This window comes from Maniola hyperantus, chromosome Z (genome assembly GCF_902806685.2).
Source record: "Maniola hyperantus chromosome Z, iAphHyp1.2, whole genome shotgun sequence".
NCBI classification, from domain to species: Eukaryota; Metazoa; Arthropoda; class Insecta; order Lepidoptera; family Nymphalidae; genus Maniola; species Maniola hyperantus.
The window spans coordinates 3,202,451-3,229,801 of record NC_048564.1 but is presented as its reverse complement, the minus strand read 5'-3'; the positions used below and the strand labels follow the sequence as shown (position 1 = coordinate 3,229,801).

The 27,351-nt window shown below is 38.9% G+C and overlaps 3 protein-coding genes across 11 annotated transcripts in view; 1 reads left to right on the top strand and 2 right to left on the bottom strand.

Moving 5' to 3' along the window:
* Positions 1-879: 879 nt before the first annotated feature.
* On the bottom strand, positions 880-13,984 carry Spg7 (SPG7 matrix AAA peptidase subunit, paraplegin). The gene is made up of 15 exons (XM_069508913.1): positions 13,715-13,984; positions 13,272-13,421; positions 12,313-12,450; positions 11,937-12,074; positions 11,387-11,480; positions 10,367-10,500; positions 9,736-9,900; positions 8,737-8,888; positions 8,216-8,438; positions 7,171-7,304; positions 6,727-6,863; positions 6,119-6,321; positions 5,096-5,215; positions 3,121-3,306; positions 880-1,966 (listed from the first exon to the last, which is right to left on the bottom strand). The coding sequence occupies exons 1-15, from the start codon at positions 13,886-13,888 to the stop codon at positions 1,757-1,759; spliced, it is 2,358 nt and encodes a 785-aa protein (XP_069365014.1). The 5' UTR covers positions 13,889-13,984; the 3' UTR covers positions 880-1,756.
* Positions 13,985-15,934: 1,950 nt separating this feature from the next.
* Positions 15,935-17,165, bottom strand: ND-MNLL (NADH dehydrogenase (ubiquinone) MNLL subunit). Of its 3 annotated transcripts, none has more exons than XM_069508575.1 (2): positions 17,070-17,165; positions 15,935-16,300 (listed from the first exon to the last, which is right to left on the bottom strand). In XM_069508575.1, exon 2 carries the CDS (start codon positions 16,166-16,168, stop codon positions 15,995-15,997), a length of 174 nt encoding a protein of 57 aa, XP_069364676.1. In that variant the 5' UTR covers positions 16,169-16,300; positions 17,070-17,165; the 3' UTR covers positions 15,935-15,994. The 3 variants fall into 3 exon arrangements, with proteins under 3 accessions (XP_069364676.1, XP_069364677.1, XP_034839241.1); XM_069508576.1 differs by having other exon boundaries at positions 17,090-17,159; XM_034983350.2 differs by lacking the exon at positions 17,070-17,165 and adding an exon at positions 16,744-17,026.
* Positions 17,166-17,888: 723 nt separating this feature from the next.
* Positions 17,889-27,351, top strand: part of Not1 (CCR4-NOT transcription complex subunit 1) — a 40,065-nt gene continuing 30,602 nt past the window's right edge. For all 7 annotated transcript variants that reach the window (XR_011238454.1, XM_069508872.1, XM_069508870.1 and 4 more), the window contains exons 1-4: positions 17,889-18,267; positions 20,750-20,965; positions 23,729-23,912; positions 24,001-26,512. Coding sequence is in view for 6 of the 7 variants with exons in the window: in XM_069508872.1 (XP_069364973.1) it covers positions 18,166-18,267; positions 20,750-20,965; positions 23,729-23,912; positions 24,001-26,512 (3,014 nt within the window). In the remaining variant the exon portion in view is untranslated. The remainder of the gene's footprint in view (positions 18,268-20,749; positions 20,966-23,728; positions 23,913-24,000; positions 26,513-27,351) is intronic.

The window sequence follows — 27,351 nt, the reverse complement described above, 5'->3', positions numbered from 1 at the left end:
GCTCGCGTAGGTATTTGTCAGAACAATACAAAATGCGCGTACGAAAAAGTATTGAAATGTGAACACTTATGGCCCGGCTTCCACCTAAGCGGAGCGAAGTGGAGATGTGTTCAGTCGACTGTTCAGATTCTAAATAGACGACGTAAATCGTTCTGTCACGTCATCTATTAAGAATCTTATTGGTCGACCGAACCAGACCAGTTGACTAATCAGATTCTTAATAGATGACGTGAATCTTTCTATTACGTCATCTATTAAAAATCTGATTGTTCGACAGAACCAGACCAGTGGACCAATCAGATTCTTAATAGATGAGTCTTAATAGAATCTGATTGGTCGACTGAACGAGACCAGTTGACCAATCAGTCTTAATAGATGACGTGAATCTTTGTATCACATTGTCTATTAAGAATCTGATTGGTCGCTCAACACATCACTCCGCTCCATTTAGGTGAAAATTGTGAATTTTGAATTTTTATTGATACTTATCGAGCGTCGGTAGCTTTATTTTGAAGGTAGACCTATGTTTGTTACATTCGAAGACTGTTATTGATTTTATAATATGTACCACCTTACTATACTACATAAATTCAATGTAGCCTCTTTTAGACATTATACTGTAATCACTTATCAGTATTTATTGTACACGATTGTGTGGATAGTATTTTACCGTATAATAATGTGTACCTTCTTGATATAATATACTCACTTTTATGAAATTTTCGACAATCGGTGTTTATTCCGTGTCTTATCCTCTTGATTGTGAATAAAATTATTTCCCCAAAACATACGTGTTTTATTTATAAAGAGTATTATTTCATGTCCTTTTCATGTCCTACAGAAAGTGTTTATAATAAGTATAGGTAGGTATAGTACGCGACAGGTCAAGATGGCACATTCAGCCAAATAATGTAACTAATTTGAAGAAAGAATAAAAAAAAGGGTGTAACAACTGATAATATATTTTAGCTAGACTAGTACACTTAGCATCAACATAATATAAGTTCCGCAAATTGCTAATGCGCGTGGTCGCCATGTTAGTGACGTCAGCATTAGACTGAAGTGTCCAGCAAGCAGTACCGTTCACAAAACTGTCGGTAGAGCACGCGTATTGTGTTTTGAAATGGTTTTGAATAATAGCAAATTCATTTCGTTTCATTTTTGTTTGTTAAGTTTTTTGTAAATTTGTTTTAGTTGTTTCCTTTTTGGATTAAATATGAGTAGGAAAATAAGTAATAGTCGTGCCCGTGCGATTATTATTAAAGTAGACAGTTATTATGCAAAAGAGCTCAATCGCTTAAAAATGCCTCTGACACCAGTCAAGACGTGGTTATTTCGAAGCAAATTTTAATGGAAAAGTTATAAAACCAAGGACACAGAGCATGTACTCATTAAATGCAAAGGTATACAAATAGTTACTACTTGGTATAAAGTATTTTTAAAGGAAAATACTAATAAAACTAATATACATATCAAATATAAGATTACTTATTAAGATTTCTTTTTGTAACCTGTCATTTGTGTTTCTGTGGTGCAATAAAGTATATACATACATACATACATATAAGTAATAAATTGCACTTAATAATAAATTTTACTATTACTGCTAGGTTTACAAATTATTATGCATAATTATTCTAAAAAAAATGATTTGGCGACGGTATATTTTATTTCGGCTGACGTCACGCCGATGTTAATGAGACATGGCTCTAGCGCAATAGCAATTTGCGGGATTAATACTACATAGCATCGAGTCTCAGAGCCCGGGTTGGGTCTCTGGTTTTGCGGACGGCGCGCCGATGGCGCCACTGTCGTCTTCAGGGTTCGCCGCGTTTTCCATGCTCCTCAAATTACTCTCAAACTCAACGGGGTCAATGAACTTCTTCCTAGGGAACGGCGGCGGACCTAGAATTCCTTCCACGTCTTTGAAATTGAGCGTTTCTTTCTTGATCAACTCTTCTGCAAGCTGTAAATAAATAATATTTTTATATTTTAGCGTTTAAACTATCGTGGACGTATCGCAGGATGCTCCGCATAAGCTGGACGGCTAAAGTTCTTGCCCGGATGCAGAAAAAGACCGAGTTAAAACCATCAAGCAGCGTCAGATCTCGTACCTGGGCCATATTTTGCGACACGATAGGTACCGCCTGCTGCAGACAATCATGATGGGTAAAATAGCTGGGAAAAGAGGGATGGGAAGAAGAAAGAAGTCATGGCTACGTAACATCAGGGAGTGGACTGGCATAAAAACAGTCGGAGAACTATTTCGCCTAGCCATGGACAGGGAGAAGTTTAAAAAACTGACTGCTGACCTTCAGCAATGGAGAGGCACTAGAAGAAGAAGAAACTATCGTGAGTGATTTCCATTATATATAATATCTGTCCCGGCTTTACTCACGTGTTTAGTCGACGTTAGTTCGACGAGTTTCACGGGAGTCAGTTCGCGCACGCGTTAATATTTTTATTCATAAAAAACTGACTTTTATTTAAACACTAGCGGATGAAGTCGCGGGCATCAGCTAGTGTTTAAACATTTTAAAATATCTATCGAATGAAGTTCCACCAGAAGGGATTAACCAAACTTTTAACCAAAATTTTTGAACCAAACCTTCTTTGAGCGACTGATACGATATATGATTTTTATATGATACCCCTCTTGGTATTATCTAACTTTAAAAATTGAAAATATGTAATACTACGCTTATGCTCGCGACTTCGTCCGCGTGGACTAACTAAATTTCGAACCCCTATTTCACCCTCTTAGGGATTGAAATTTCAAAAATCCTTTCTTAGCGGATGCCTACGTCATAATAGCTATCTGCATGCCAAATTTCAACCCGATCCGTCCAGTAGTTCGAGCTGTGTGTTGTTAGATCAGTCAGTGAGTCAGTCACCTTTTTTTTCTGTGATATAACCACAAATTTACGGTTTTCGAATTTATTCCTTTACTTGTGCTATAATACCTACCTGCCTACCAAATTTCTTGATTCTAGTCAACGGGGAAGTACCCTATAGGTTTTCTTGACAGACAGACAGGCAACAAAGTGATCCTATAAGGGTTCCTTTTTCCTTTTAAGGTATGGAACCCTAAAAAACACTGTACTCTGAGTTCTAACTTACAGCTTTAAGTTTGTCCTGATTCTTCCTCAATACGTCCTCGGTGCGGAAATAAGCATCAGCGATTAGCCTCCTTGCTTCCATGTCTATGAGGTTCTTGAGCGCTTTGCTGAACGGAGACCTCTCGCGGTCTTTGATGCCCGGGAACGACATTAAGCCTACCGTTGGAGACATGCCGAATACCCGCACCTTAAAAAAAAGTTTATTTTTAATTTAATTATTAATTTCAAATAACTTAAGTTTACAGTAGCTGTAGGAGGTTGGAGCCTTCTTTTAGGAGTAGGCGAACTACTCCTGTCAGAAGACACCGCTCTTCCTTAACAATAAGTTGCTCTTTTCAAATATTTGAAAAGAGCAACCGCCGAGTTTCTTGCTGGTTCTTCTCGGTAGGAAAGGCATTCCTAACCAGTGGTAGATGCATCCGACTATTCGATAGTACTTGTAAAGTTTATTCGAATAAAAAAGATTTTTATTTTATTTATTATTTATATTATCATTAGCGATATCAAGCAAACGTGTGTGAGTTAGTAAGTGCATGGATAGATATATATTTTTTTTTTTTATTTTTTTTTATTAACTATCAAATATTGAACATTTTACAAATACTTTTAACACAACAAAAAAACCACTAAGGTTTAGTATGTTGCTTATCATTCCGTCCATTAATCGATTTTGGGTATAGTGCTTCCATAAATAATATATACATTATGTATAGAAGCACTAGCACTAGGGAGCGTTACATGATAATAATTTGTTATATTTAATTTTTCAAAAATGGGAATTGTTAATATTTGTTATATATGTATGTGTGTTTGTGTGTGTGTGTGTGTGTGTGTGTGTGTGTGTGTGTGTGTGTGTGTGTGTGAGTGTGTGAGTGTGTGTGTGTGTGTGTGTGTGTGTGTGTGTGTGTGTGTGTGTGTGTGTGTGTGTGTACAACACAACAAGTAACAAGAATAAATTATTATTTACTAGCTCATGCCCGCGCATTAGTCCGCGCAGAATTAGGTTTTTAAAAATCCCGTGGGAACTCTTTTCATTTTCCGGGATAAAAAAACTAGCCTATGTCAATCTCCAGGTCTTTATCTATACACATGCAAAATATCACGTCAATCCGTTGTACCGTTGCAACGTGATTGAAGGACAAACCAATACATACAAACAAACACACTTTCGCATTTATAATAAGGGTACTTTCCGGGATAAAAAGTAGCCTATGTCACTCTCCAAGTCTTTAACTATATCCTTTTGCTAGCGTTCTGGTTACACTCTGCATATCTACGTGACCAAATCAGGAATAACTAGTAACCGACAAGCTGAACGGGTTGCGAAGCTGGATTTCGCAACCGACAAGTTCGTTCAGCTTGTCGGCAATGGAGATAGTATTTAAACGTGTTCTTGCCAACCCTGGTTAGGACTGATGTTAGTACATTTTATTTATTTTATTTTATTTTATTTTTATTTATATTTTATTACGAGAACCAACAGCTTACAATGGGGCCGATTCTCTTGTACACAATCTCTAAACTAAACTCAATAAACAGGTCTAAATCTAGTGCCATCCTTCTCCGCAAGCAACATTATGAAAGGGATAGCAATAGATTTAAACGTGTCATTTTAGTTTAGTTTAGAGATTGTGTACAACGGAATTAGCCACATTAATATATTATAATCTTAAACTTAAGTAACTACAAGCTAATAAAAGGTTTTCACAATTAGATACTAAATTAAAAGTAAAATGAACACAGTGACAGACTATAACTAGATATAATTATTGCGTTATGCTAGCAAATAAATTTATTAAACTTTGGCGCACACTATTCACATTGCCGTAAAATAAGTCTATGCTGGATTCGTCATAAATTGAGTTTAAATGGCGAGAAGCGCGAGCAATGAAGGAATTTGATCTGATGTTAGTTCTAGACGATGGCAAATGTATAAAAATTTTTGTGTCTGGATGCACGTATTAATACACATTTACCTGTGCATAAGCAATCTTGGTGACTTTCTCCAGATCGTTCTGAGCGCCGCTAGTTATAGAGTTGAAGGTGATAGCCTCCGCTGCCCGCCCTCCCAGAGCCATACACATGCGGTCGAATAGCTGGAACCAAGATAAATATAAAAATTTACGTATGTCAATCAGTCAGTTTACTATTTTTATCACAAAAACTCACGCTTTGCGTAGTATATAATGCGTAAAAAATTAGTTCTCACGCGCCATTTTAACTTTGTTTTAAATGTTATATCAAAAGTACAAAAGATGAACCGTTGAGCCATAGAGTTAAAATGGCGCGTGAAAACTCATTTTATATGGACTGCAAGCGATGTGTCATTTTTCGTTCAAAGAGATGCATGGAAATGGGCCTTTAAACGTAGTTTTGATAACTGCAATATATTGCTACTAGATGGCATTAACAGTCGTTTCAGTACTAAATGAAAGTACATATAGTCCGTACAAAATAACTTCTCACGCGCCATTTTAACTTTAAGTGATACTAGCTTTTGCTCGCGACTTCGTCCGCGTGGACTACACAAATTTCAAACCTCTATTTCACCCCCTTAGGAGTTGACTTTTGAAAAATCCTTCCTTAGCGGATGCCTACGTCATAATAGCCAAATTTCTGCCCAATCCGTCCAGTAGTTTGAGCTGAGCGTTCATAGATCAGTCAGTTAGTCAGTCAGTCACCTTTTCCTTTTATATATTTAGATATATGACTTTCATGTCATAGGTACGATTTTAGTCCTTTTTTTAACCGTACTTTTAACATGACAGTTGACCCATAGAGTTAAAATGATGCGTGAGAACTCATTTTGTACGGACTATACATGATATCAAATTTTGGCACTGGTAGCAAGTGAATCGTGGCCTAGCGGTCTAAGGCGCTTCCGACGCTATTCCCAGGGAGACGACGCGGTTCGAATACTGCCGGTTCTCAAATTTTCGATATGTTTTTAAAATTTATTTAGTGCTATAGAAGTTGTTAATAAATAATTTCGAGCCTACCTCCTCTTTGGAGTACAACTTCTGGTCAGAAGTGGTATACTGAGCGAATCCGAGCGCCTTATTGGTCCGAGGGACGATGGTGACCTTCAGCAGCGCGTCCGTATGCTCTAGAAGCCATCCGACCAGCGCGTGACCGGATTCATGGTACGCTACTATCTTCTTTTCGCCTGGTGACATTGCGTGACTGCGTTTTTCCGTACCACCTGAAATTGGGTATCTTCCTACTTTTGAATTTGATAAATATTATTACTTTGTTATAAACTAGGATAAAAATAATGACGTACGCTGAAAAAAATATTAAAATCCAACAAAGATTTACAAAGTTACAGGCATTTTAATTTTTGGAGTGGGAGGGTCTTCTGTCCCTTTCTCGCAAAACAAAAATATGTATGAAACCGCACGAAGCTACTATGGCATTAGTAAGGTGTGACGTCAAAATGCTATATCGCTATCTCTGTCTAATCAGAAATATTTGTTTATACATTTTCAGATTTTTTCTCGCTTGGTGTAACATACCGTATTTTACGATGCGACATCGACCCGTAAGTATTGTGAAAAGGCTCTAAGACAGGCCCCTAAAAACCCTGACTTTAAAAATAAGCGCTCACCAACAACCCTCTCGACGGCGTACTCCAGATCAGTGGCTTTGACGATGTTCTGCTTGTGCCGCGCGGCGTGCAGGGCCGCCTCGTTGCACACGTTCGCTATGTCTGCGCCGCTGAACCCTGGCGTCAGGTACGCGAGCCTGCAAGATCGGTACTTCATTATCATCAACCCATTGCCAGATCTACCTACTAGCTATTGGTTGAAATGCACGTTTTCGACAAGAATAACAAACCATATTCAGCCTATGGGTCTGGCATCAAATAAGAAAGAAAGAAGAAACAAAAAGTAATGATTTGGTGCCACAAGAAGTACGCATAAAAAAATCACTCAAAATAAGCTATGTGGTGTGTGGTACCAAAAAGGACTCCACTCAGCATTTGCTGTGCCTGTGGCGGGAATACAGGCACAGCGCTGGTCTTCCGTGGAGCCAGAAGTTTCGGCCTTACCGTTTCACGTAGTACGACGGCAAAGTTTCCAGGACTATATTCTTGAGATGCCTCTCAAAGATTTCTTCGCGCTCTTGCAGAGTCGGTAGATCGATCAGAATGTGCCTGTCGAAACGACCGGGGCGAAGCAGCGCCTGCGCAAGAGTTAAGTATTATGAAAAAAAACCATGTATAGAACATGTAAAAAAACTGCGAGAGAGACGGATGCGGAGTTTAGTTTTTGCATTTCACGAAGACGAGTGGCTCATTCTTGTGTTTAAGTCGTATCGGTATAAGTAAGGTACACTAAATGCGTGCGTTTACTTGCTCTCGACTGATTGGTCCGACATGCACGCACACTTACGGAATGACCATGTAAACGACGTTACCACAAGTAAAGTTCACTAGCCTTCGTGAATTGCAAGAACTGTATCAGGAGTAGGATAAAATTAGTTACTTACCAAGTTTAAAAATTATTTTACACTTATTGTAAACTAGCTGATGCCCGCGACTTCATCCGCGTGGAATTTGGTTTTTAAAAATCCGGTGGGAACTCTTTGATTTTCCGGAATAAAAAGTCTATGTCACTCTCAAGGTCTTTATCTATACCCATGCAAGAAATCACGTCAATCAGTTGCACCGTTGCGACGTGATTGAACGACAAACCAACAAACAAACACACTTTCGCATTTATAATAAGGGTACTGGGGATTATTGGATTGTCCCTCAATAAACCTAGCAATCCGCAACGGAACAACGGATCGACGAGAATTATTACATGAATATAGTTATAGACCTGGAGAGTGACATAGGCCACTTTTATCCCGGAAAATCACAGAGTTCCCACGGGATTTTTTTAAACCAAAGTACTCAAAATATAAATAACTAGCTGATGCCCGTGACTTGAACTCCGCGTGGATATTTTCCGGGATAAAAAGTAGCCTAAATCACTCTCACAATGATCCGTTGCTCCGTTGCGGCGTGATTGCAGGAAAAAGGAATTAAGCAATGAACAAACACACTTTCGCATTTATAATATGTGTAGCGATTTTATGTTTCAACAAACCTTGTCCAAAACATCAGCTCTATTGGTGGAAGCCAGCACCACGACGCCCTCGCGACTCTTCATGCCGTCCATTTCCACCAGCAGCTGGTTGAGGGTCTGTTCTCCCTCTCCGCCCCCCGGGCCCCAAGAGGATGTTCCTGAGGCCCTGGCTCTACCCACTGCGTCCATCTCGTCTATATAGATTATACATGGTGCGCGGGCTGCTGCTTCTTTGAAGAGGTCCCTATCCAAACCAAAGATTATAAAACTCAAGACAAATTTCACACATAAAAAGTGAATCTAGGGAAGGATATTATGTATAATTACTAACTTATGCTCGTGGACTACACAAATTTCAAACCCCTATTTCACCCCCTTAAGGGTTGAGTTTTCAAAAATCCTTTCTTAGCGGACGCCTACGTCTTTCGTCATTATAGCTATCTGCATGCCAATTTTCAGTCCGATCCATCCAGTAGTTTGAGCTGTGCGATGATAGATCAGTCAGTCAGTCAGTCACCTTTTCGTTTTACATATTTAGATACCTGACTCTAGCGGCTCCAAGACCTCCGATCATCTCGATGAACTCTGATCCGTTCATGGACAGGAATGGCACATTGGACTCGGTTGCTACCGCTTTAGCTAGCATAGTCTTTCCGCACCCCGGCGGGCCCAATAGCAAGGCTCCTTTAGGGACCTGTACACACAATATGAACAAATTACTTTTAAGTTTTATAGAGCCTCAATAGCTCAACGGTTAAGGAGTGAACTGGATTCCGAAAGGTTGCCAGTTCAAACCTTCTCCTAGCACAAGCTTTTCGCTTAGTTGGAGGGGAAAGGAAATATTAGTCTTAATTTAACAAGGCTAATATTCATTTTTCTTTTAAAGTTCAGCACTCTTGTCATCATCATCATCATCATGTAATTTAAGATCTGATTAATAAAAATAAAATAAAATAATCATCATCCCATCGCCGGCTCACTACTGAACATGGGGTTGGCTAAGTGCAGATTGGCAGACTTCACACACTTTTGAGACTACTATGGAGTACTCTCAGGCATGCAGGTTTCCTCTTGGTTTTTTCTCTTTACCGTTAAATCAAGTTATATTTAATTAATGCAAACACACATAACTTCGAAAAGTTAGAGTTGCGTGCCCGGGATCGAACCCCGACCCCGACCTCCGATTAGAAGGTGGACGTCCTAACCACTAGGCTATGAATTTATAGTGCATTGTAACTAACTTTTCGGAGTTATGTGAGTTTTAAGTAATAATTAAATATCACTTGCTTTAACGGTGAAGGAAAACATCGTGAGGAAACCGGCATGCCTGAGAGTTCTCCATAATGTTCTCAAAGGTGTGTGATGTCTACCAATCCGCATATGGCCAGCGTGGTAGACCTCTGAGAGGAGACCCGTGCTCGCGTAGTGAGCCTGTGATGGGGTGATCATGATGATCATGATGATAAATTCTAAGGTGTGCCATCTTGTCCCCTACCTTCCCTACATACGACAAGATGACGGGGTTTGACAGAGTAGCATACCTTTGCACCCAAGCTTTTGTAGTGTTCTGGCCTCTTCAGGTAGTCTACAAACTCCATAACCTCAATCTTCGCCTCTTTGAGGCCGGCGACGTCTTGAAACTTAACTCCCTTGCCTTGTCCACTCATAGAGTCCACTAGGGTGAACTTTGCCCTTCTTAATTGACTCTGAAATAATAGTTTTAGGTAAAGCCACGAATTCATTTTAATAATTGGGTATTTGACTACATCGAAAATAAATTATTTCTCAGTGCTGATTAAATAGAGGGTCTTTTAAAATACGTAAACTCCACGTCCTTTGTTAGTTTTGTGATGTCACATTTCAGTATTTCATAGAATATCGCATACTAAGTGCGCGTTTTGACGTTTGATAAAAACTTACAGTAGGGCGATTGTCTAAAACCTGCATCAATCATTATTACAAATCTCAATTGTTCTGATTGGCTGAATTTGTGCCATTCTTGTTGCAACAATGCATTGTAGCCAATAGTGAGCGAGCATTAACCAATCAGAGATGATTGCGATCGTGACATTGTCGCTGTCAAACAACCGCGGTAGGGCCACTGATTTGACTAGTTGTCAAATACTGTATTATTAATTTAATTATTATTTGTATTTTGTAGGGTATGCTTACAAATCCGCTCAGATTTATGTTAATCTTCATCGACTTGGTGGAGTACAGGAAGGACAGAATGACGGCAGCTATGAGAAGAGTTGTGAAGATTTTGCCCGCCACGCTACCGTTTCTATCATATATGACGCGGACCCCTGAAATATCCACCAATTGAATTATTAGGGTTCCGTACCTCAAAATGAAAAAGGAACCCTTATAGGCTTTCTTGCTTGTCTGTCTGTCTCTGTCTGTGTGTGAAGAAACCTACTTCCCGTTGACCTAGAATAATGAAATTTGGCAGGAAGGTAGGTCTAGCAGGCATGAGGGGAAAAATCAGAAAACCGTGAATTTGTGGTTACATCACAAGAAAAAAATTAAAATGTGTTCATGAACAAATATTGCTATTTTTAACTTTCAAAGTAAGATAGATTACTATACCAAGTTGGGTATCATATGAAAGGTCTTTACTTGTACATTCTAAAACAGATTTTTATTTATTTTTATGCATCATAGTTTTGAATTATCGTGCAAAATGTCGAAAAAATACGACTGTAGTACGGAACCCTCAGTGTGTGAGCCTGGCTCGCACTTGGCCGGTTTTTGCTATTTTAGGCTAGTTTGAGTTAATTTAAAGAAAAAGAAAAATTACTAATTAAAGTAAAACATTTACACTCTTATTAATAAACATGGACCAGAGCGAGATTAACTTTATTCCAAGGTGTAAGTTTGTAGTAGCTACATTCTGTATTAATAAACATAGACTATAAGGAGGAAGTAAAATAATGCGACTCTACTCTTGGCGTAAACTGGCCTATAACTAGACAAAATGTAACAAAGCTATTCAAAGATCATTATGACCAACCCATCGCCGGCACACTACTGAACACAGATCTCCTCTCATATTGAGAAGGCTTAAGGCCGTAGTCTACCACGCTGGTCCAGTGGTTCGCAGACAAAAGATAAGACTAAAAGATACATAAATACATAGTATTTAAAGAAGTCACGCTTAATGTAGTACCATGAATTCAAGAAACATTTTACCTTCTTTGACTCCTAAACTCAGCTCAGTTTCCCGAAGTTTCTCTTCAAAACGTTGTATGTTACCCACATTCATGTGATACACGCGATGGTTTGTCTGAAACAAATAAGTTACAAGTTAAAAATATCTCTACCCATTTTCTAAATGCGAAAGTGTTTATTTGTTGGTTGGTTTGACCTTCAATCACACCACAGTGGAGCAACAGATTGACCTGATATTTTACATGAATATAGTTGAAGACTTGGAGATTCACATAGGCTACTTTTCATCCTGGAAAATCATATTCCCACAGGAGTTGTGAAAATCTAAATTCACATGGACAAAGTCGCCGGCATCAGCCAGTATTTAATAATAATAAAAACTTTTTGAAGTAAATCTTTTTAGGCACATAGGACGAGTTTAGGATGGGTATTCAATCGTTAAATAATGTTTAACTGATGATGTGTCATTTTTTTTGTACCTATTTCCAAATCAGTCAAAACATCCTTATATAATATATAGTTTAGTTTATTTAGTGACTGAAAAATATAACCATTAATTTAAGTAACTTACTCTTTTTCCTTTAATAACAGCCCCTTCATACAATATGATAGTTACAATTTCCAAGTCTGGTCTCACAATTATTTCTTCCACCTCGCCTTTGGAAAGCATGGAGTAAACAAATTCATTCCATGACACATATCTGATCATCTGTAAAATAATATGTCGTATTTTATATGGAAGACTAAATTATTCAGCTAGTAGTTATTTAGGTTATTCAGTTCTTATCAAAATTGTCTGCATTTTTAGTTGAAATGGCTTCATTTGATTGCTCGCATCTCAGTAGATAAATGACACATCAACATAAACCACGCGTCAGGTCGACATGGCAATCGGGGTGGGTGTGCCCCGCACACCCGCATGGTTCCCGCGCTACCTCCTGTCTTACCTCACTTTGAGTGTTGTCCCCTGGCACAAGATATGAACTCAGTGTTATTAAGGTGAATGTCATCAGCATCCAAAATGCTGCTTTAATTAACAAGGAGGGTAAATTTGGCTCATCGTTATCTTTTTTCTTATTGCCATCCTGTAAATTTAAGGTTAGTTTATAGTGAAAAGAGTTGATAAAATAAAAAAGCACTGAATAGTGTAATCTCTTGGTGTATAATAAAAAACTGCTTATAATATCTAGATATATGAAAGAGATTTTGATATAACTACATATTATAATATTAGCATTACTTATATTGAAACATATACTCTGAAAACTGCCATATATAGCAGTTTTCAGAGTGCCATGGGGGTCCCATCCTCATACAAAACCTCTGCTGTACATCCATCTGTCTGACTGTATCTGCAGGCAGATGCGTATCTCATGAACCGTAACAGGTAGAAATTGCAAATATAAAGAACCCTTTACGTGCAAGTCCAACTCGTACTTGACCGATTTTATTTGATTCCCTAATTCATCCCCAAGCATAGCTTTCTCCATTGACTACAGAGTGATCTATATTATTAGGCTTTATGTGATTAAGGATAGATACCTAAATAAATATTCAATAACAACATCATCATCATAATCAACCCATCGCCGGCTCACTACAGAGCACGGGTCTCCTCTCAGACTGAGAAGGGTTTTGGCCATAGTCTACCACGCTGGCCATGTGCGGATTGGTAGACTTCACACACCTTTGAGAACATTATGGAGAACTCTCAGGCATGCAGATTTCCTCACGATGTTTTCCATCACCGGTAAAACAAGTGATATTTATTTAAATTAACTAAAGTCTAAAACGCACATAACTCCGAAAAGTTAGAGGTGCGTGCCCGGGATCAAACCCCCAACCTCCAATTAGAAGGCGGACGTCCTAACCACTAGGCTATCACAGCTTGATAATAACAACATACCTTGTCCTTATCATTCTGATTGTAACTAGTAGAACTTGTGTGTAGATTTCTGATATTTGTGTTATTATGAAACAAACAAAACCCTGGTAGGTTGGATCGCTGCAGCAGGGCACATGCTGCTTTGTATTCTGCATTGAAATGCCGTAATTGCTGCAATGTAATATGAGGATTGGTTTAATAAAGCAAGTGATGTATACTTGCTTAAAATGTACGTAACTCCAAAAAGTAAAGAAGTGCGTGTCCGAACAATTTGTGTTTAACTAGTGAAGTAAGCTTCATAAAGTATGTACCTACTTGTAATAAGTTACAAGCATTATTTTTCACGTACATGTGTACTATCTGTTGCGCAATTTTTGAAATCTATTTTGATCGATAGCTGCTATCCATTTCTCCCATGAATTATTCTATATAATAGCCTGTTCTGTACAATAGCTCATACTTACAGGATTTCGTGATTTACTCGTTAAATTATGCAATGCAGACACAGATTTGCACAAACTTAATAAATTCGAGTGTTTATTTATTTGCCGCTCAATTAATCCATTTTTCAACTGCAAATATAAATTTGATTGAGCGCGTGACGGTGATAGTGCAGGCAATCGTTTTATTGATAACATCTGGAGTTTTTTTTAAATCACAATTTTTAATTATTACAACAGTAAAATAACCAAAATATTATTAATAAAATTTGATTTGCCAGATTTTCCATGGATACCAAAGAGTATATAATCACTACGTTTGGATACTTTTTTACGGCTCTGGGTTCTGAGTTCTAGCTCTTTTGAGCTTATCCACAGAGTATATTTAAAAAACCACAGATTATGCATAAAATAAATCAAAATCTGTTTTAGAATGTACAGGTGAAGACCTTTCATCGTGCCTTTTATATAAATAGGTACTTATTATGACTAATTATTAGTTCATGACCCTGAGCTATGACCACAATTCAATTTTTTGTGTGTGATGTAATCACAAATTCACGGTTTTCAGATTTTTCCCCAAATGTCAGCTATATAAGACCTAGGTACCTACCTGCCAAACAAGATTCTAGGTCAACGGGAAGTACCCTGTAGGTTTCTTGACAGACCGACAGACAGACAAACAACAAAGTGATCCTATAAGGGTTCCGTTTTTCTTTTTTAGGTACGGAACCCTAAAAAATTCAGACTCCAGTCAAAATTGGTTCGGCCGTTTCGCAGACAGACAGACAGACAAAACATTTAAAGATGTTGGATTCAGTTATGGTATAGTTCAAATAAAAGTAAAAAAAAGTAAAATATGAAAAAAGAGTTGAAAAAAAAATACCTACATAATTTTTACAATTTTGGATTTTTCAAGACTGCATTAGGTAATGCAAAATACAGAATATAAAGGCAGAACCGGCGGGAGGCCTTATACCCAAATATGGGATCCTTATCACTATTTATATACACTACACAGAATACCTACTCACATAAAAAATCAATTTTGTAACTTTTGTAAATTAATATTATAATTATTAACTACCTACCACTACATACCTACAACAAGTAAACTTCACACATACAAAACACATACTTAATTATTTTACCAACATAATTATACTAGCAAAACTAACATAAGATTAAGCGAAAAAGTTATAAAAACAAATAATACCTATTAGATAGACGACCTACCTACCTACCTACCTACCTACCTATTAGGTAGTTATAAGAAAACATTGTATATAGAGATAAGGAAGTTAAATAAAGGCTTAATAATAATAATAATAATAGTTCAAATATCCATAATATGAGCTTAATATGAGGTACCTAGTTATTTCGAAATTATAGACAGACACTTCAATTTTATTTTCATCTCACTCGCTCGGAAACAACACTTTTGCCCTTTGAAATCTGAGTGGAAAGTTGTAATTTTGCTCCCTAAGGCGCAAAGTACGAGTTGAAATTCGAATTAAACAATCTGTTTCAGGCTTCAGCTTTATTGAGTAAACAATATAATGAAGTTCATTGAATTATAAAAATGATTTATTTTATGGTAAGAATTTTAAATTTGAATTCTGAACGCACCTGAAAAAAGCTTTATTCATCATTTATAGAATCTTCTTTAATTAGAACCTCCTGTGAGAAACCTCCTTCACTTCCTGACTTGTGGTCTAATAATATAGGAACTTATTGAAACCTTCACGGTACTGGCGCCTCTTGTATATCAATCATCTAGCGTTTTCTTGGGGTTTTCATCGCTGTAGTGAGATGAAAAGTTGTGCGTTTCGCACGGGTGCAAATTTATTTGCGCTCGAGTCTTTGAATTCCTCGCTACGTTCAGGATTCTATCTTTGAATCCTTCGCTGGCTCGGAATTCAATACAAACTCTCGGGACAAAATAACATCTTTGCACCCTTGCATAACAAATAGTTTAGATAAATTCCCTTCCTTAAATTCCCAATTAATATAATCGGGCTTACCTTAGATTGATTGATGTTATCAAAATTAATAATCTTCAAGTTTTTGTAACTAATTTTACTAAGTAACTGTTAGTCATTTAGGATATTGTCATATTGTATGAGGAGGGTGATTCTTCTGCAGGATTATCGTTCCTATTTGTTACTGTAAATCATAAGTTCATATGAAGTAAATAAGTTTGTAATAAGTTGTTAATGTAAAATGAATGTGTGAAAAAAAAGATTGTTTATTATTATTATTTATTATTATTAAATAAGTGCAATAAATAATAATCTAATTAACTTAGGGCCACGATGGTGGGTCACCTTCTTTCACTCTTCCTGAATATAGGGCTGACTTGTCTCTAAAGCTAGTCATCCTGAGCGTTTCCTGGTCATCGAGAAACTTTCCAAAAAAGAATCCTGATAGAGGTACTGCGAACCACACATAACGCGAAGTGATTCCAAATATGGCCATTTTAGTTCTTCTGTTGTGCCGTCTTCCACTTCCTGGTGCGATTCCAATCAAGCCAAATAAATGTTAAGGTCAATGTTGAGAAAGTTATACTGACCAAATTCCTGCGGAGGAACCGTCAAATCGCCATATAATCTGTAATGGTAATAAATAATTTATGTATTCAAAGTCATCATCATCATCATGATCAACCCATCACCGGCTCACTACAGAGCACAGGTCTCCTCTCAGAGTGAGAAGAGTTTTTGGCCATAGTCTACCACACTGGCAGTGGCGTGCACAGGATTTGAAGCTAGGGTAGGCATTAGTTAGGTAGAAACCTGTTTACTGACAGGTCATGATGAAAAATATGTATTAAACTATTACAGCTGGGGTAAGCAGTGCATTTATGCCTCTATGACCTGCACGCCACTGCACACTGGCCATGTGTGGATTGGTAGACTTCACACTCCTTTGAGAACATTAAAGAGAACTCTCAGGCATGCAGGTTTGCTTACGATGTTTTCCTTCACCGTTAAAACTGATATTTAATTAATTAAAACGCACATAACTCCGAAAAGTTAGAAGTAGGTACGTACCCGGGATCGAACCCCCGACCTCCGATTAGAAGGCGGACGTCCTAACTAGGCTATCACAGCTTCAAAGTATTCAAAGTATATATTAATACATTATTCCCTGTGCTCTGCATCACATGTCACCACCATAATTATTGTGATCAAAGAATGTAATTTTTACGGTTCTGTACCACACAAAAGGAAAAAGGAACCCTTATAGCATAGATTACTCATAGGATAACTTTGTTGTTTAATTAAATGGTAGTTTTATTGTATATCAATTGCATAATCGTATCATGTAAGTAGGTATATCTAAAAGTAAAAATAAATAATGTTATATAGGTACCTACCTATTAATTTATTAACTCACCACTATCGTTGTTGTTGTTGTTATATAATATACAAAGAGTATATAATCACTACCTACGTTTTATAGACGTGATAATAGACGTTGTATTTTTAAGCCATAGAGTAGAAACGTAGACTGAGTAAAAAAGCTAGACTAAAGTACTGTGTAACCGCGTCTGAGATAGCGATAGCACGACGTAACGATGAACAACATTAGTAGTCAATTTACATTAACCGATCAACAATATTTGTATTAAACGTTTTTATGTGAAAACAAGTAACTAAATAATTAATGAGAAATACAATGACGCCACGAATTCTCAAAGTTTGTTTTGCAACTAAAGTTGTAGTCCTTCAATGTCACGATCGCAATCATCTCTGATTGGTTAACGCTCGCTCACTATTGGCTAGAATGCATTGTTGCAACAAGAATCGCACAAATTCAGCCAACCAGAACAATAGAGATTGTAATAATGATTGATGCAGGTTTTAGACAATCGCCCTATAGAGCAAGAAAAGTTGCTCGATTTTGGTAGAATGATACAATGTTAAGATTGCAAACACCTCTGATTGGTTGGTACTCGTTTACAGGTTAAGCTACAATGTTGCAACAAGGATACCATAAATTCAGCCAATCACAACAATTGCGATTATAATTGATTGATCTGCCGGTTTTCCGGACTCGACACTTGCCATCGATGTATCGTTAATCAATTTAACCGATGTTAGCAACAATGTTCATGAACGATACATCAATGTATCATATTAGTTTGCATCCCTAATTATTTGACTCTATGCTCTAGTCCCTCCTTTACCCTACACTACGCAACACATATTGAGTGATAAATTATTCGAGAGTCGAGACTCGAGAGTGCTTTCGTCATCGTATAGTTACCATACCTATTATATAGAATTGCTGCGGAGTGCTAAAATTATGTTAAATTTTAAGTGAAAAATAAAATTGGTGATGTTGACCTTAGGCTTGATGTTATTTCGCAAAAAAAACTGTTAAAGAACACACGTTTACAGTAGTTATTCGTCAAAAATCCAGAAAGCTTCAAACGTGTTTGAAGCTTTCGGTTTCGCATTAATGGAACTATGAACCTGGACCCTCTAACGTTTAGCTTATCACAAATCAATTATCTCGTTGCTAATCTAAACAAGAAGAATTTCAAGCAGATCAATCTAGAGTTGACTCAGGTGAGAAAATTGTACTCTACGTTTTGTCTTTGTTTGTCGCCATATTGTATATTGAGCCACGAGCAGCGTTCCCGACCCACCTCTTTTTACGGAATATCGAAATACCTACTGATTTCCTAGACCGATCTACCGTAAGACGATCACACTTGCTTATTATACGTATTTACATTTTCAATTTAAGTCATCCATGAAGCCCAATTTAGTTACTAAAACTTAAAATTAATTTACCTATTGAAGCTATATAAAATAAGCTATAGTTAAAATATATAAAACTATCCTATATAAGCCCCGTAGGGTTGACTTATGATGAAAAATGCCAAAAAATACTGCTCCAAAATTTGCAAAGCGAAAGATTTGAAATAGAGTTGATGTGAACTTTACAAGAAAAATAAAACAAATTCTTTAACTTAGCCCAGTTTTTTGCACTAAAAAGGATAATGGAACCCTTATAGGATCACTTTGTTGTCTGTCTGTCCGTCAAGAAACCTGCAGGGTACTTCCCGTTGACCTAGAATCACGAAATTTGGCAAGTAGGTGGCATGTTTTAGCATAATCCATTAGCATCACAAAAATTAACTTGTGAGTGACTTACAGCAAAAGTCTCTTCAACTTGCTGGTGTTTATGGTCCAGTGCCACCTTTCACTGGAATGGACCAACTGTCAGTTTCAGTTCACTCTCCCTGTCCTTGCTGTCAGCCCGTATATTTTTTCCCATCTTGTGGGTACGACACTTTCCGTGGGTGTCTCAAGCATGTACCTCTTCCATTTCCACTTCAGCTGATCCATTCTGGTTAGTATGTCTGTGACTTAGGTTATATCTCTGATGTTTGAGCTTCTGATTCTGTCCCTTTACTCCCACCATATTATATTCCAATCCCTTCTAACACCTCAAAACTATCTCTATAGGTTTTGTGTAGTCTTTGTGTTCCCGTTGTACTTGCTTTTGTCGCTTTACAATTTAGATAGTAGGGTGCCCGGACCAGTAGACTGAACCACCACCACCAGACCAGACCCAAACTCAGACACATGCACATACTCAGACCTACAAAACTCCCACACCCAAACCAACACCCATAGTCACACCTTCAAAATATTAACACCAACACCCACACCCGCCAAACACCCACATCCTCGCCCGCCCAAGTTTTTGTCTTTAGAATTTTTAAACATTTTCTTAGAAATTACTGATTTTTAGGGTACCGTACCTCAAAAGGAAAAACGGAACCCTTATAGGATCACTTTGTTGTCTGTCTGCTGTCTGTCTGTCTGTCTGTCTGTCTGTCTGTCTGTCTGTCTGTCTGTCTGTCTGTCAAGAAACCTACAGGGTACTTCCCGTTGACCTAGAATCATGAAATTTGGCAGGTAGGTTACAGCTGGGTTTAGGGGAAAAATCTGAAAACCGTGAATTTAGGGTTAGATCACACAGAAAAAATTAAATTGTGGTCATGAACTAAGAATTAGTATTTTCAATATTCGAAGTAAGATAACTATATCAAGTGGGGTATCATATGAAAGGGCTTTACCTGTGCATTCTAAAACAGATTTTTATTTATTTTTATGCATCATAGTTTTTGAATTATCGTGCAAAATGTCGAAAAAATACGACTAGTACGGAACCCTCAGTGTGTGAGCCTGGCTCGCACTTGGCCGGTTTTTGCTATCTTAGCCTCGTTTGAGTTAATTTAAAGAAAAAGAAAAATTACTAATTAACCGATTACCTATTTGCCTAATGATGTAAAGTAAAACATTTAGAATTTAGTTCATATGAGAGTTGTGAAAAATTATAACAAGTTGAATTCCTCTTATTCGTTCATTGTGTTCATGCATATCACTTCATTCGTTATTGTAAGATAAAAACAAATGATAGATGAAATAAATTATCTTACATTCATTCCGTATTTCACTAAAATTATTTACTACTAGATGATGCCCGCGGATTCGCCTGTGTGGATTGACTTTTTTATATCCTGTGGGAACTCCTTGATATTCCGCGATTAAAAGTGCCTATGTCCTTCCCTGGGATGCAAGCTATCTCTGTACCAAATTTTGTTAAAATCGGTTGAAGAAAACTACGTTACCGCCCTGCTTTGCTTCATTGCTTCACATCCTCGTGCCTCATTTTCAGTTTGCTCCTCTCCACTCCAGTCGGCGGAGTCAGTCTAAACATGTCTGAACCACTAAAGCGGAGTAGAGGCATTCAGCAGACCAACCTAATGATGACAGAAATGACGTAATATAACACATGTATCATTAATCTCATATTCTATTTTAATTGTTCTGTTAATTTTAATTGATCTTCATTATAAAACTATTATCGATTATAAAAAGGTATAAGTCACTTTTTTGTCAGGAGTATGCACGAATGTTTCGTCTGACTCATTAGTCTGCTGACCACATCTACGCTCCGCTTTAATGGACAGGCATCCTAATGCAACAACTAGTATTTCGTTTTATCTTATAATGTTCAATATATTGGGTTCAGATTATCAGTCTCTATGGCTTGGAAGCAGAAAATCAAGTGCTGAGGTGCCTGCTTACCGAGGCGGCTAAGACTTCGTGGGAGACCGATCGACCGGGGCCCGCCTTCAGTGTACACGCGACTCTCCTGGCGCAGTACCTGTCCTGCCTGCTCAACCACCCGGCTAAGTCCACTGTGGTTTGTCGTACTGTTGATACTCCGGCAAAGTCAGTGCAGAAGGTTAGTTTTACATGTTCTGTTCCCAGTTCTACGATATCAAAGCTGGTGTTCCACAGGGATCAGTGCTAGGGCCGATCCTTTACACCCTATACACGGCCAACCTACCCGAAACACCAAGTATCCTTACCGCGACGTTTGCAGACGATACAGCGGCACTGAGTAGTCACGCAAATCTAAAAGTAGCATCCCAGAGATTACAGGGCCACTTGGATAATATCGATAAGTTGATGCGAAAGTGGAGAATCAAAGCTAGTGCATCCAAATCAACCCACGTAACCTTTACGCTTAGACCCGAAGATTGCCCACAGGCGAAACTTGGTAACGAGACTCTGCCACATGGTAATGTTGCCAAGTACCTTGGTATGCATCTTGATAGAAGGCAAACATGCCAAACGCATATTTAAAAAAAAAAAGAGAAGAGCTGCGTATTTGCACTTGATCGCTAATGTGGTTACTTGGCAGACACTCCAGACTATCACTCAATAACAAAGTACTCATATACAAGAGCTTCGTAAAACCTGTATGGACATATGGTTTGGAGTTGTGGGGCACAGCCAGCAACTCTAACATAGAAATACTACAGCGATATCAAAATTCAGTCTTTCGCACAATACTCAATGCCCCGTGGTTTACCAAAACAACAGAAATACACGAATATCTTGCAATGCCCACAATTAAAGAATAAATAAATATTAATGCAAAGAAACACAAGGCCAGGCTTGAAGTCCATGCAAATAGTCTGGCAGTGTCACTTACCACATGCAGCAGAGTTAGTAGACTGAAAAGAGTCACAGTAGAAGAACTGTCATGTACACATTAAAGCCAGCGAAAGCATTATGAGAAGTTTCTTGATGGAGTGACCTTCTCTCAACCTTGAATGCACTCAGAGCCTCAATAGCTCAACCGGTATAGGAGTGGACTGAAAACTGAAAGGTCGACCGACGGTTCAAACCCCGCCCGTTGCACTATTGTCGTACCTGCTCCTAGCACAAGCCTGACGCTTAATTGGAGAAGAAAGGGGAATATTTGTCATTTAACATGGCTAATATTCTTTATTAAAAATAAAAATAAACTCATAAAAATCTGATAAAAGTCCATCCAATGACTGATTGTAGATAGCTTTGAAATATAAAAAAAAAAAAAGTTTTACATACAATAAGTAACAATGGCATTCAGAACTAGTGGTATAATGTAGATTCACTTGAAAGCATTTTGTAAACGTTTATTCTAATAAAAATTGTTTATTTTAAATGCGTATGTGTGCGTCATTACGCAAAGCTGCGGCCGAATCGGATCGTCTACTTGAAGCCTTCCATGCATTTGCCGAATATATTGTAGTTCCTAACGGAATGCTTAGTGCCCTAGCACAGGAAAGTAATAAATCGATTTATTTACTGAAGGTGATCATCTTTCGACCTGCAATAGTTACAATACGGATGCATCCCGCGATTGTGCTCAAGACCTTGTGCCGATTTAGTACGGAAGCAGTGTGTAGAGGGCTCGAAGAAACAATAGGAATATCTTTCTTTGTCGGGGTGTCATGCTTGGAGCTCAGCTGGTCCAACCATTGTATCTTACTGGTGTATATAGGCTGCTGAGGTCAACACTTTATTAGCTTGATTAAGGCTTCATAATGAGTGATTAACGATACCTAGGAGATAGAAGATAGGTGCCTGAAAATGGCAATAATTGCTTAAAAAATTCCTATGTAAGCAAGAAGCACTAGGCATTAAAATACTTTCAGGTATCCTGCATTTTTCTGCCCTACCAATAAGCGTCAGACTGTCTTGTTAAAATATTAATTCCATTGCGACAAATATAGAAGTTCGGATCGATTTAGCTAACAGTTGCACTGATAGCCTTGTCTGGCTAGCTAGCTAGCTGGGTTTTGTTAATTTTCTTTCGTTTCAATCAATCCTAGTTAGTTATTTATAGCTGTAAATTCATATGCTATTTTCTAGAGAAATAATTATTGTCATGGAAGTCAAAGTGTTTTTATGACTCCACTAGCTGATGCCCGCGACTTCGTCCGCGTGGAATTAAGTTTTTTAAAAATCCCGTGGGAACTCTTGGATTTTCCGCGATAAAAAGTAGAATATGTTACCTCGAGGTCTTTATCTATACCCATGCAAAATATCACGTCAATCCGTTGTACCGTTGCGACGTGATTGAAGGACAAACCAACAAACAAACATACTTTCGCATTTATAATAAGGATACTGATATTCTTAAATAAAATTTTCGTTATTGATAAAAACTAAATAAAGTTAATCGCTGTATTGTTCGAAGCTTGAAACGGTGGTAGGACTTAAACATTACTAACTAGGTATGGTAGTGGTTAAGTCGGTGGCCTTCTACTAGGGGATCTGGAGTTCGACTCGGGCACACACCTCTTAACTTTTCGGAGCAAGGTGCCTTTTAATTAATATAACTTGCTTTAACTGTGTAATAAAACAACGTGAAAAAACCTGCATGCCTGAGGGTTCTCTATAATATTTTGGAGGATATCGATCCGCACTTGGCCAGCGTGGTTGACTGTGGCTTCAACCCTTCTGATTCTGAGAGAAGACCTGTGCTCAGTAGTGAGCCCTTGACGAGTTGAGATGATGATGATGATGGCTATGTTGCTCTAAAACAAAATCTTAGCAAAAAGGACAACAAAAATAGCTGTAATTCCCTTTAACAATAGTTTTATTACTGTAATACTTGCATTTGTTCTCATAATAATCGATACTGGAAGATACGTATTTGATTTGTTTTCAGACCTTAAAACCCACCAACACATTACTCAGTCGACTCGCGAGATTGCTGAAATTTACGACCGCCCAGGATGTCGCCTTCTCATTGGTTCTGAGAAAAAACTCTCCAAAGCCAGAAATAGTATCTATTGCTAAACAACATCTCAAGAAACGATTTTTGGACTTTGTACAGTGTTACCTTGATGCAGGTATAACAAAAGTTAATGTCGGTTCTTAAATCTTTTAAAATTATCATTTGCAACAAAGTTTAGTTTTAATGTATTTTTTTTCACCCAGAGCGTGGACATCAAGTTGAGCGTGCAGGCTTGCAGGAATGCAGCCCTGAAGTGTTGCAAACTCTCTTAACCAGTCTCGCGTACGAGAACTTTCGGCTCGCAGCCGTCACAAAGGATTTGTTTCTGAAACGATTACGAATAGACTTTCCGCGCGAAGTAGTGCCCATTGTGCTCGCTCCGCTCCTCTATCCTGACGACACACAAACGCCGCTCGAGGAAATGACTACCTCCGATGACATGGCGGCGGCCATGTTGGACAACTCTCTGGCCGACATCATCCGGGAGATCGGCTACTCCTTCACGACTTCCGTAGAGGATTGTAAAAACAATATGATCAACTTTGGAGCCCGGGAGCCGACGGCTATCGATATAGCCAGGATAATCTCGATGATGGTAAGGTTTCATGCCACTCTGCAAGATGGCCCAATGGTACAGACTCCTGGAAACTTTTGGATGAATCACGAAGCTAAGAAAGATGCCATCGCACATGGACATACAGAGACGTGGAACGCCGAGGTCTTCGTTCAGACCTTGAAGGAATTAGCGTCCAATTTGAATTGGAAGGAAGTTATTCTTCAACTCGATCATCCAGAATTTGTGGTACCAGACAGGCAAGGGTTGAGCCTGCTCTTCACTATACTGCGCTTGGGCCTGCAGAGCGCGGGCTATCCGAGTAATATATTCCCAGTGGAATATCTGTGTCGCAGATGGACAAACTTAGAAGGGCAAATGAGTTTAATTACAAATATCCTCAAGCATCCAGATATATTCAGTTTCGCAGATCATCCCTTTCATCCGGTCTCGATTGATTTACTGAAATCGCCTCCTGAAACCGACAACAAAGAAGTATCGACATGGCGCTGCCTCTATTTGGTAGAACTTCTACTGTACGCGTCAGATCGAGGTTATTACATGCAAGTCCACGAACTCTTCAAGTTTCCTTTGCAAAACTGCCCCGACATCTTACTGTTGGCGTTGCTGCAAATCAGTCCACCTATCACAGTATTTAGACAGGAACTGCTAACAACACTAATTCCAATATTTCTTGGCAACCATCCTAATTCGGGTATAATATTACAGCATGCTTGGCATGCGCAAAACCCCAATATTAAGCCTATAATAATGCATGCGATGGCAGATTGGTATATTCGCGGTGATTGTGATCAATCAAAACTTTCGAGAATATTGGATGTGGCGCAGGACTTGAAGGCATTGTCCTTGTTGCTAAATGTACAGTCTTTTCCATTCGTAATAGATTTGGCATGCTTAGCGTCGAGGAGAGAGTATCTCAAACTCGACAAGTGGCTCACAGATAAGATCCGAGACCACGGGGAAACCTTCGTATCGGCAATGGTGAAGTTCTTGCAGCGGCGTTGTCCGCCGATACTCGGCAAAGTACCAGACGAGCAGCTACCTAAAGCGGCGCAGTTGCCGGCGGAGACTGTCGGAACGATGTTAGCTTGCTTACAACTCTGCATCCCGAATGTCCAGCAAGAACTCCAAGAGGCGATATACAATGTGATCACGAGCTGCCAAACCTTGATAATGACTAAAACTAGACCGGGTATAGCGGGAATCGCGCGCCCGCATACGAGAGTGTTGGAGACTCCCTTCAACCCCGCATTAGGAGGGCAACTGTTCACACCGCACGTCGATGCGATCGCGAGCTTAGCGCCAAACGTTGCCAGTTTGACTCTAGGCGCACCGGCAAACGCAGCATTCGCAATGCCCGGTACTCTAGGACCACTCGTCGCTGCCCCCGGATCCCCTTCGCGGTTGATCGGGCCCGGGCCGCACAGTCCTTTCGCCATAATGCCTATGCCGCAACATGCCACCGTAGCGAATATGACGGCCCTGGCGAGAATGCCTCCGATGCCCGCGATGGACAAACCGCGCTTACCGGAGCCCATCCATTTTCCGGAGATGATGCACAACGTATCAAAAGAAATAGAAGACGAAGCGAATGGCTATTTCCAGAGAATTTACAACCATCCTCCACACCCCACCCTTTCGATAGATGAAGTCTTGGAAATGCTAAAGAAGTTCCAGGATTCGCCGAAGAGTAGGGAACGGGAAGTGTTCTCTTGCATGTTGCGAAACCTTTTTGAGGAGTACAGGTTTTTCCCACAATACCCAGACAAAGAACTTCACATCACTGCTCAATTGTTCGGAGGTATAATAGAGAAAGGTCTAGTTCCCAGCTACGTGTCGTTAGGACTGGCTTTGAGATTTGTATTAGACGCTCTACGCAAACCGGAGGGCTCCAAAATGTACTACTTCGGGATAGCTGCGCTGGATAGATTCAAGTCGCGTTTGAAGGACTACCACAAGTACTGCGAACACGTTAGGGCCATTCCTCACTTCAGCGAGTTCCCGCCGCATCTTATTGAATACATCGAGTATGGTCTCCAGAGTCAAGAGCCGCCCACGAAGCCTCAAGGAGCAGTTCTACCTGCAAGTCTCGCCGCCATGTTGAACCAGGCCTCCGTGGTAACAGTCTCAGCACCCTACAGGCAAGTGTATATTATTTTTCAGTTTTTCCACTATACTTGCGGTAATTTTACAGGGATCAGGTTTGTCGATATTGAGGTCACAATGAGTGCCGTATGAAATGAACTACCTACTCGGTTTTTGTTTCTGTCGACCATTTAAGATATTTTGATCAGTTAAGCTGACAGCATCTGGACATCTTTGTTTTGGCAGCATTATTTACATTGGACCTGTTAGATTCTCGCAAATGAATAAAAACCAGCGTCCTTTTGGCTCAGACAACTAGGGCGATTATTCTGTAACTTAAAATGAATATTGTCAGCCACTGTCAAATTATGAGTTTCGTATGGCGATTACAAAAAGCAAGAATTGCACGACGATATCACTAAAAGTTACGGAATAGCCTAGCACTTTTAATATTTACTTAGAGAGAACAGTACTACCATTTTTATAGTTATGCCGATGTACCTGCGCAGAAATCTTAATTTTGAATGGCGCCAAAATATCTTGGCCAATCACAGCGCGCGCCCGTCCACTATTGGTCGTTGCCTACGCGCCATGTTTTGTACACGTGAATTATGAGCTAAGCACGAGTCTCTGTTATTCTTGTGTTCAAAATCTTAACGTCAAGCAATGAGGTCTATATTTCCTCATGTGCATTTGGTTTTAGTCCGCTAACGAATTTTGCCGATGCGGCTTATAAAAGGGGTAGTATTGCACTTATTACTTGAAAATATTATTTAACTAAAAAATATTATAATGCATGGCTTTGTTCAGTAAAAATACTATAAAGTGTACAATGCAGCTCTAGTAATGTGGTAGTGAGACTACAAACCTAACCCGTCCTTGCCCGGATGCTCTG

Bases quoted from the DNA above. Each gene is read 5' to 3' on its own strand.
- Spg7 (XM_069508913.1), bottom strand. From the start codon at position 13,888: ATGTTATCAATAAAACGATTGCCTGCACTATCACCGTCACGCGCTCAA. The intron at 9,901-10,366 runs GTAAGCATACCC...CTATTATTTCAG, and splicing joins ACATAAATCTGAGCGGATTT to AGTCAATTAAGAAGGGCAAA. The intron at 8,439-8,736 runs GTATCTAAATAT...TGGTTTGGATAG, and splicing joins CTTGGAGCCGCTAGAGTCAG to GGACCTCTTCAAAGAAGCAG.
- ND-MNLL (XM_069508575.1), bottom strand. From the start codon at position 16,168: ATGGCCATATTTGGAATCACTTCGCGTTATGTGTGGTTCGCAGTACCT.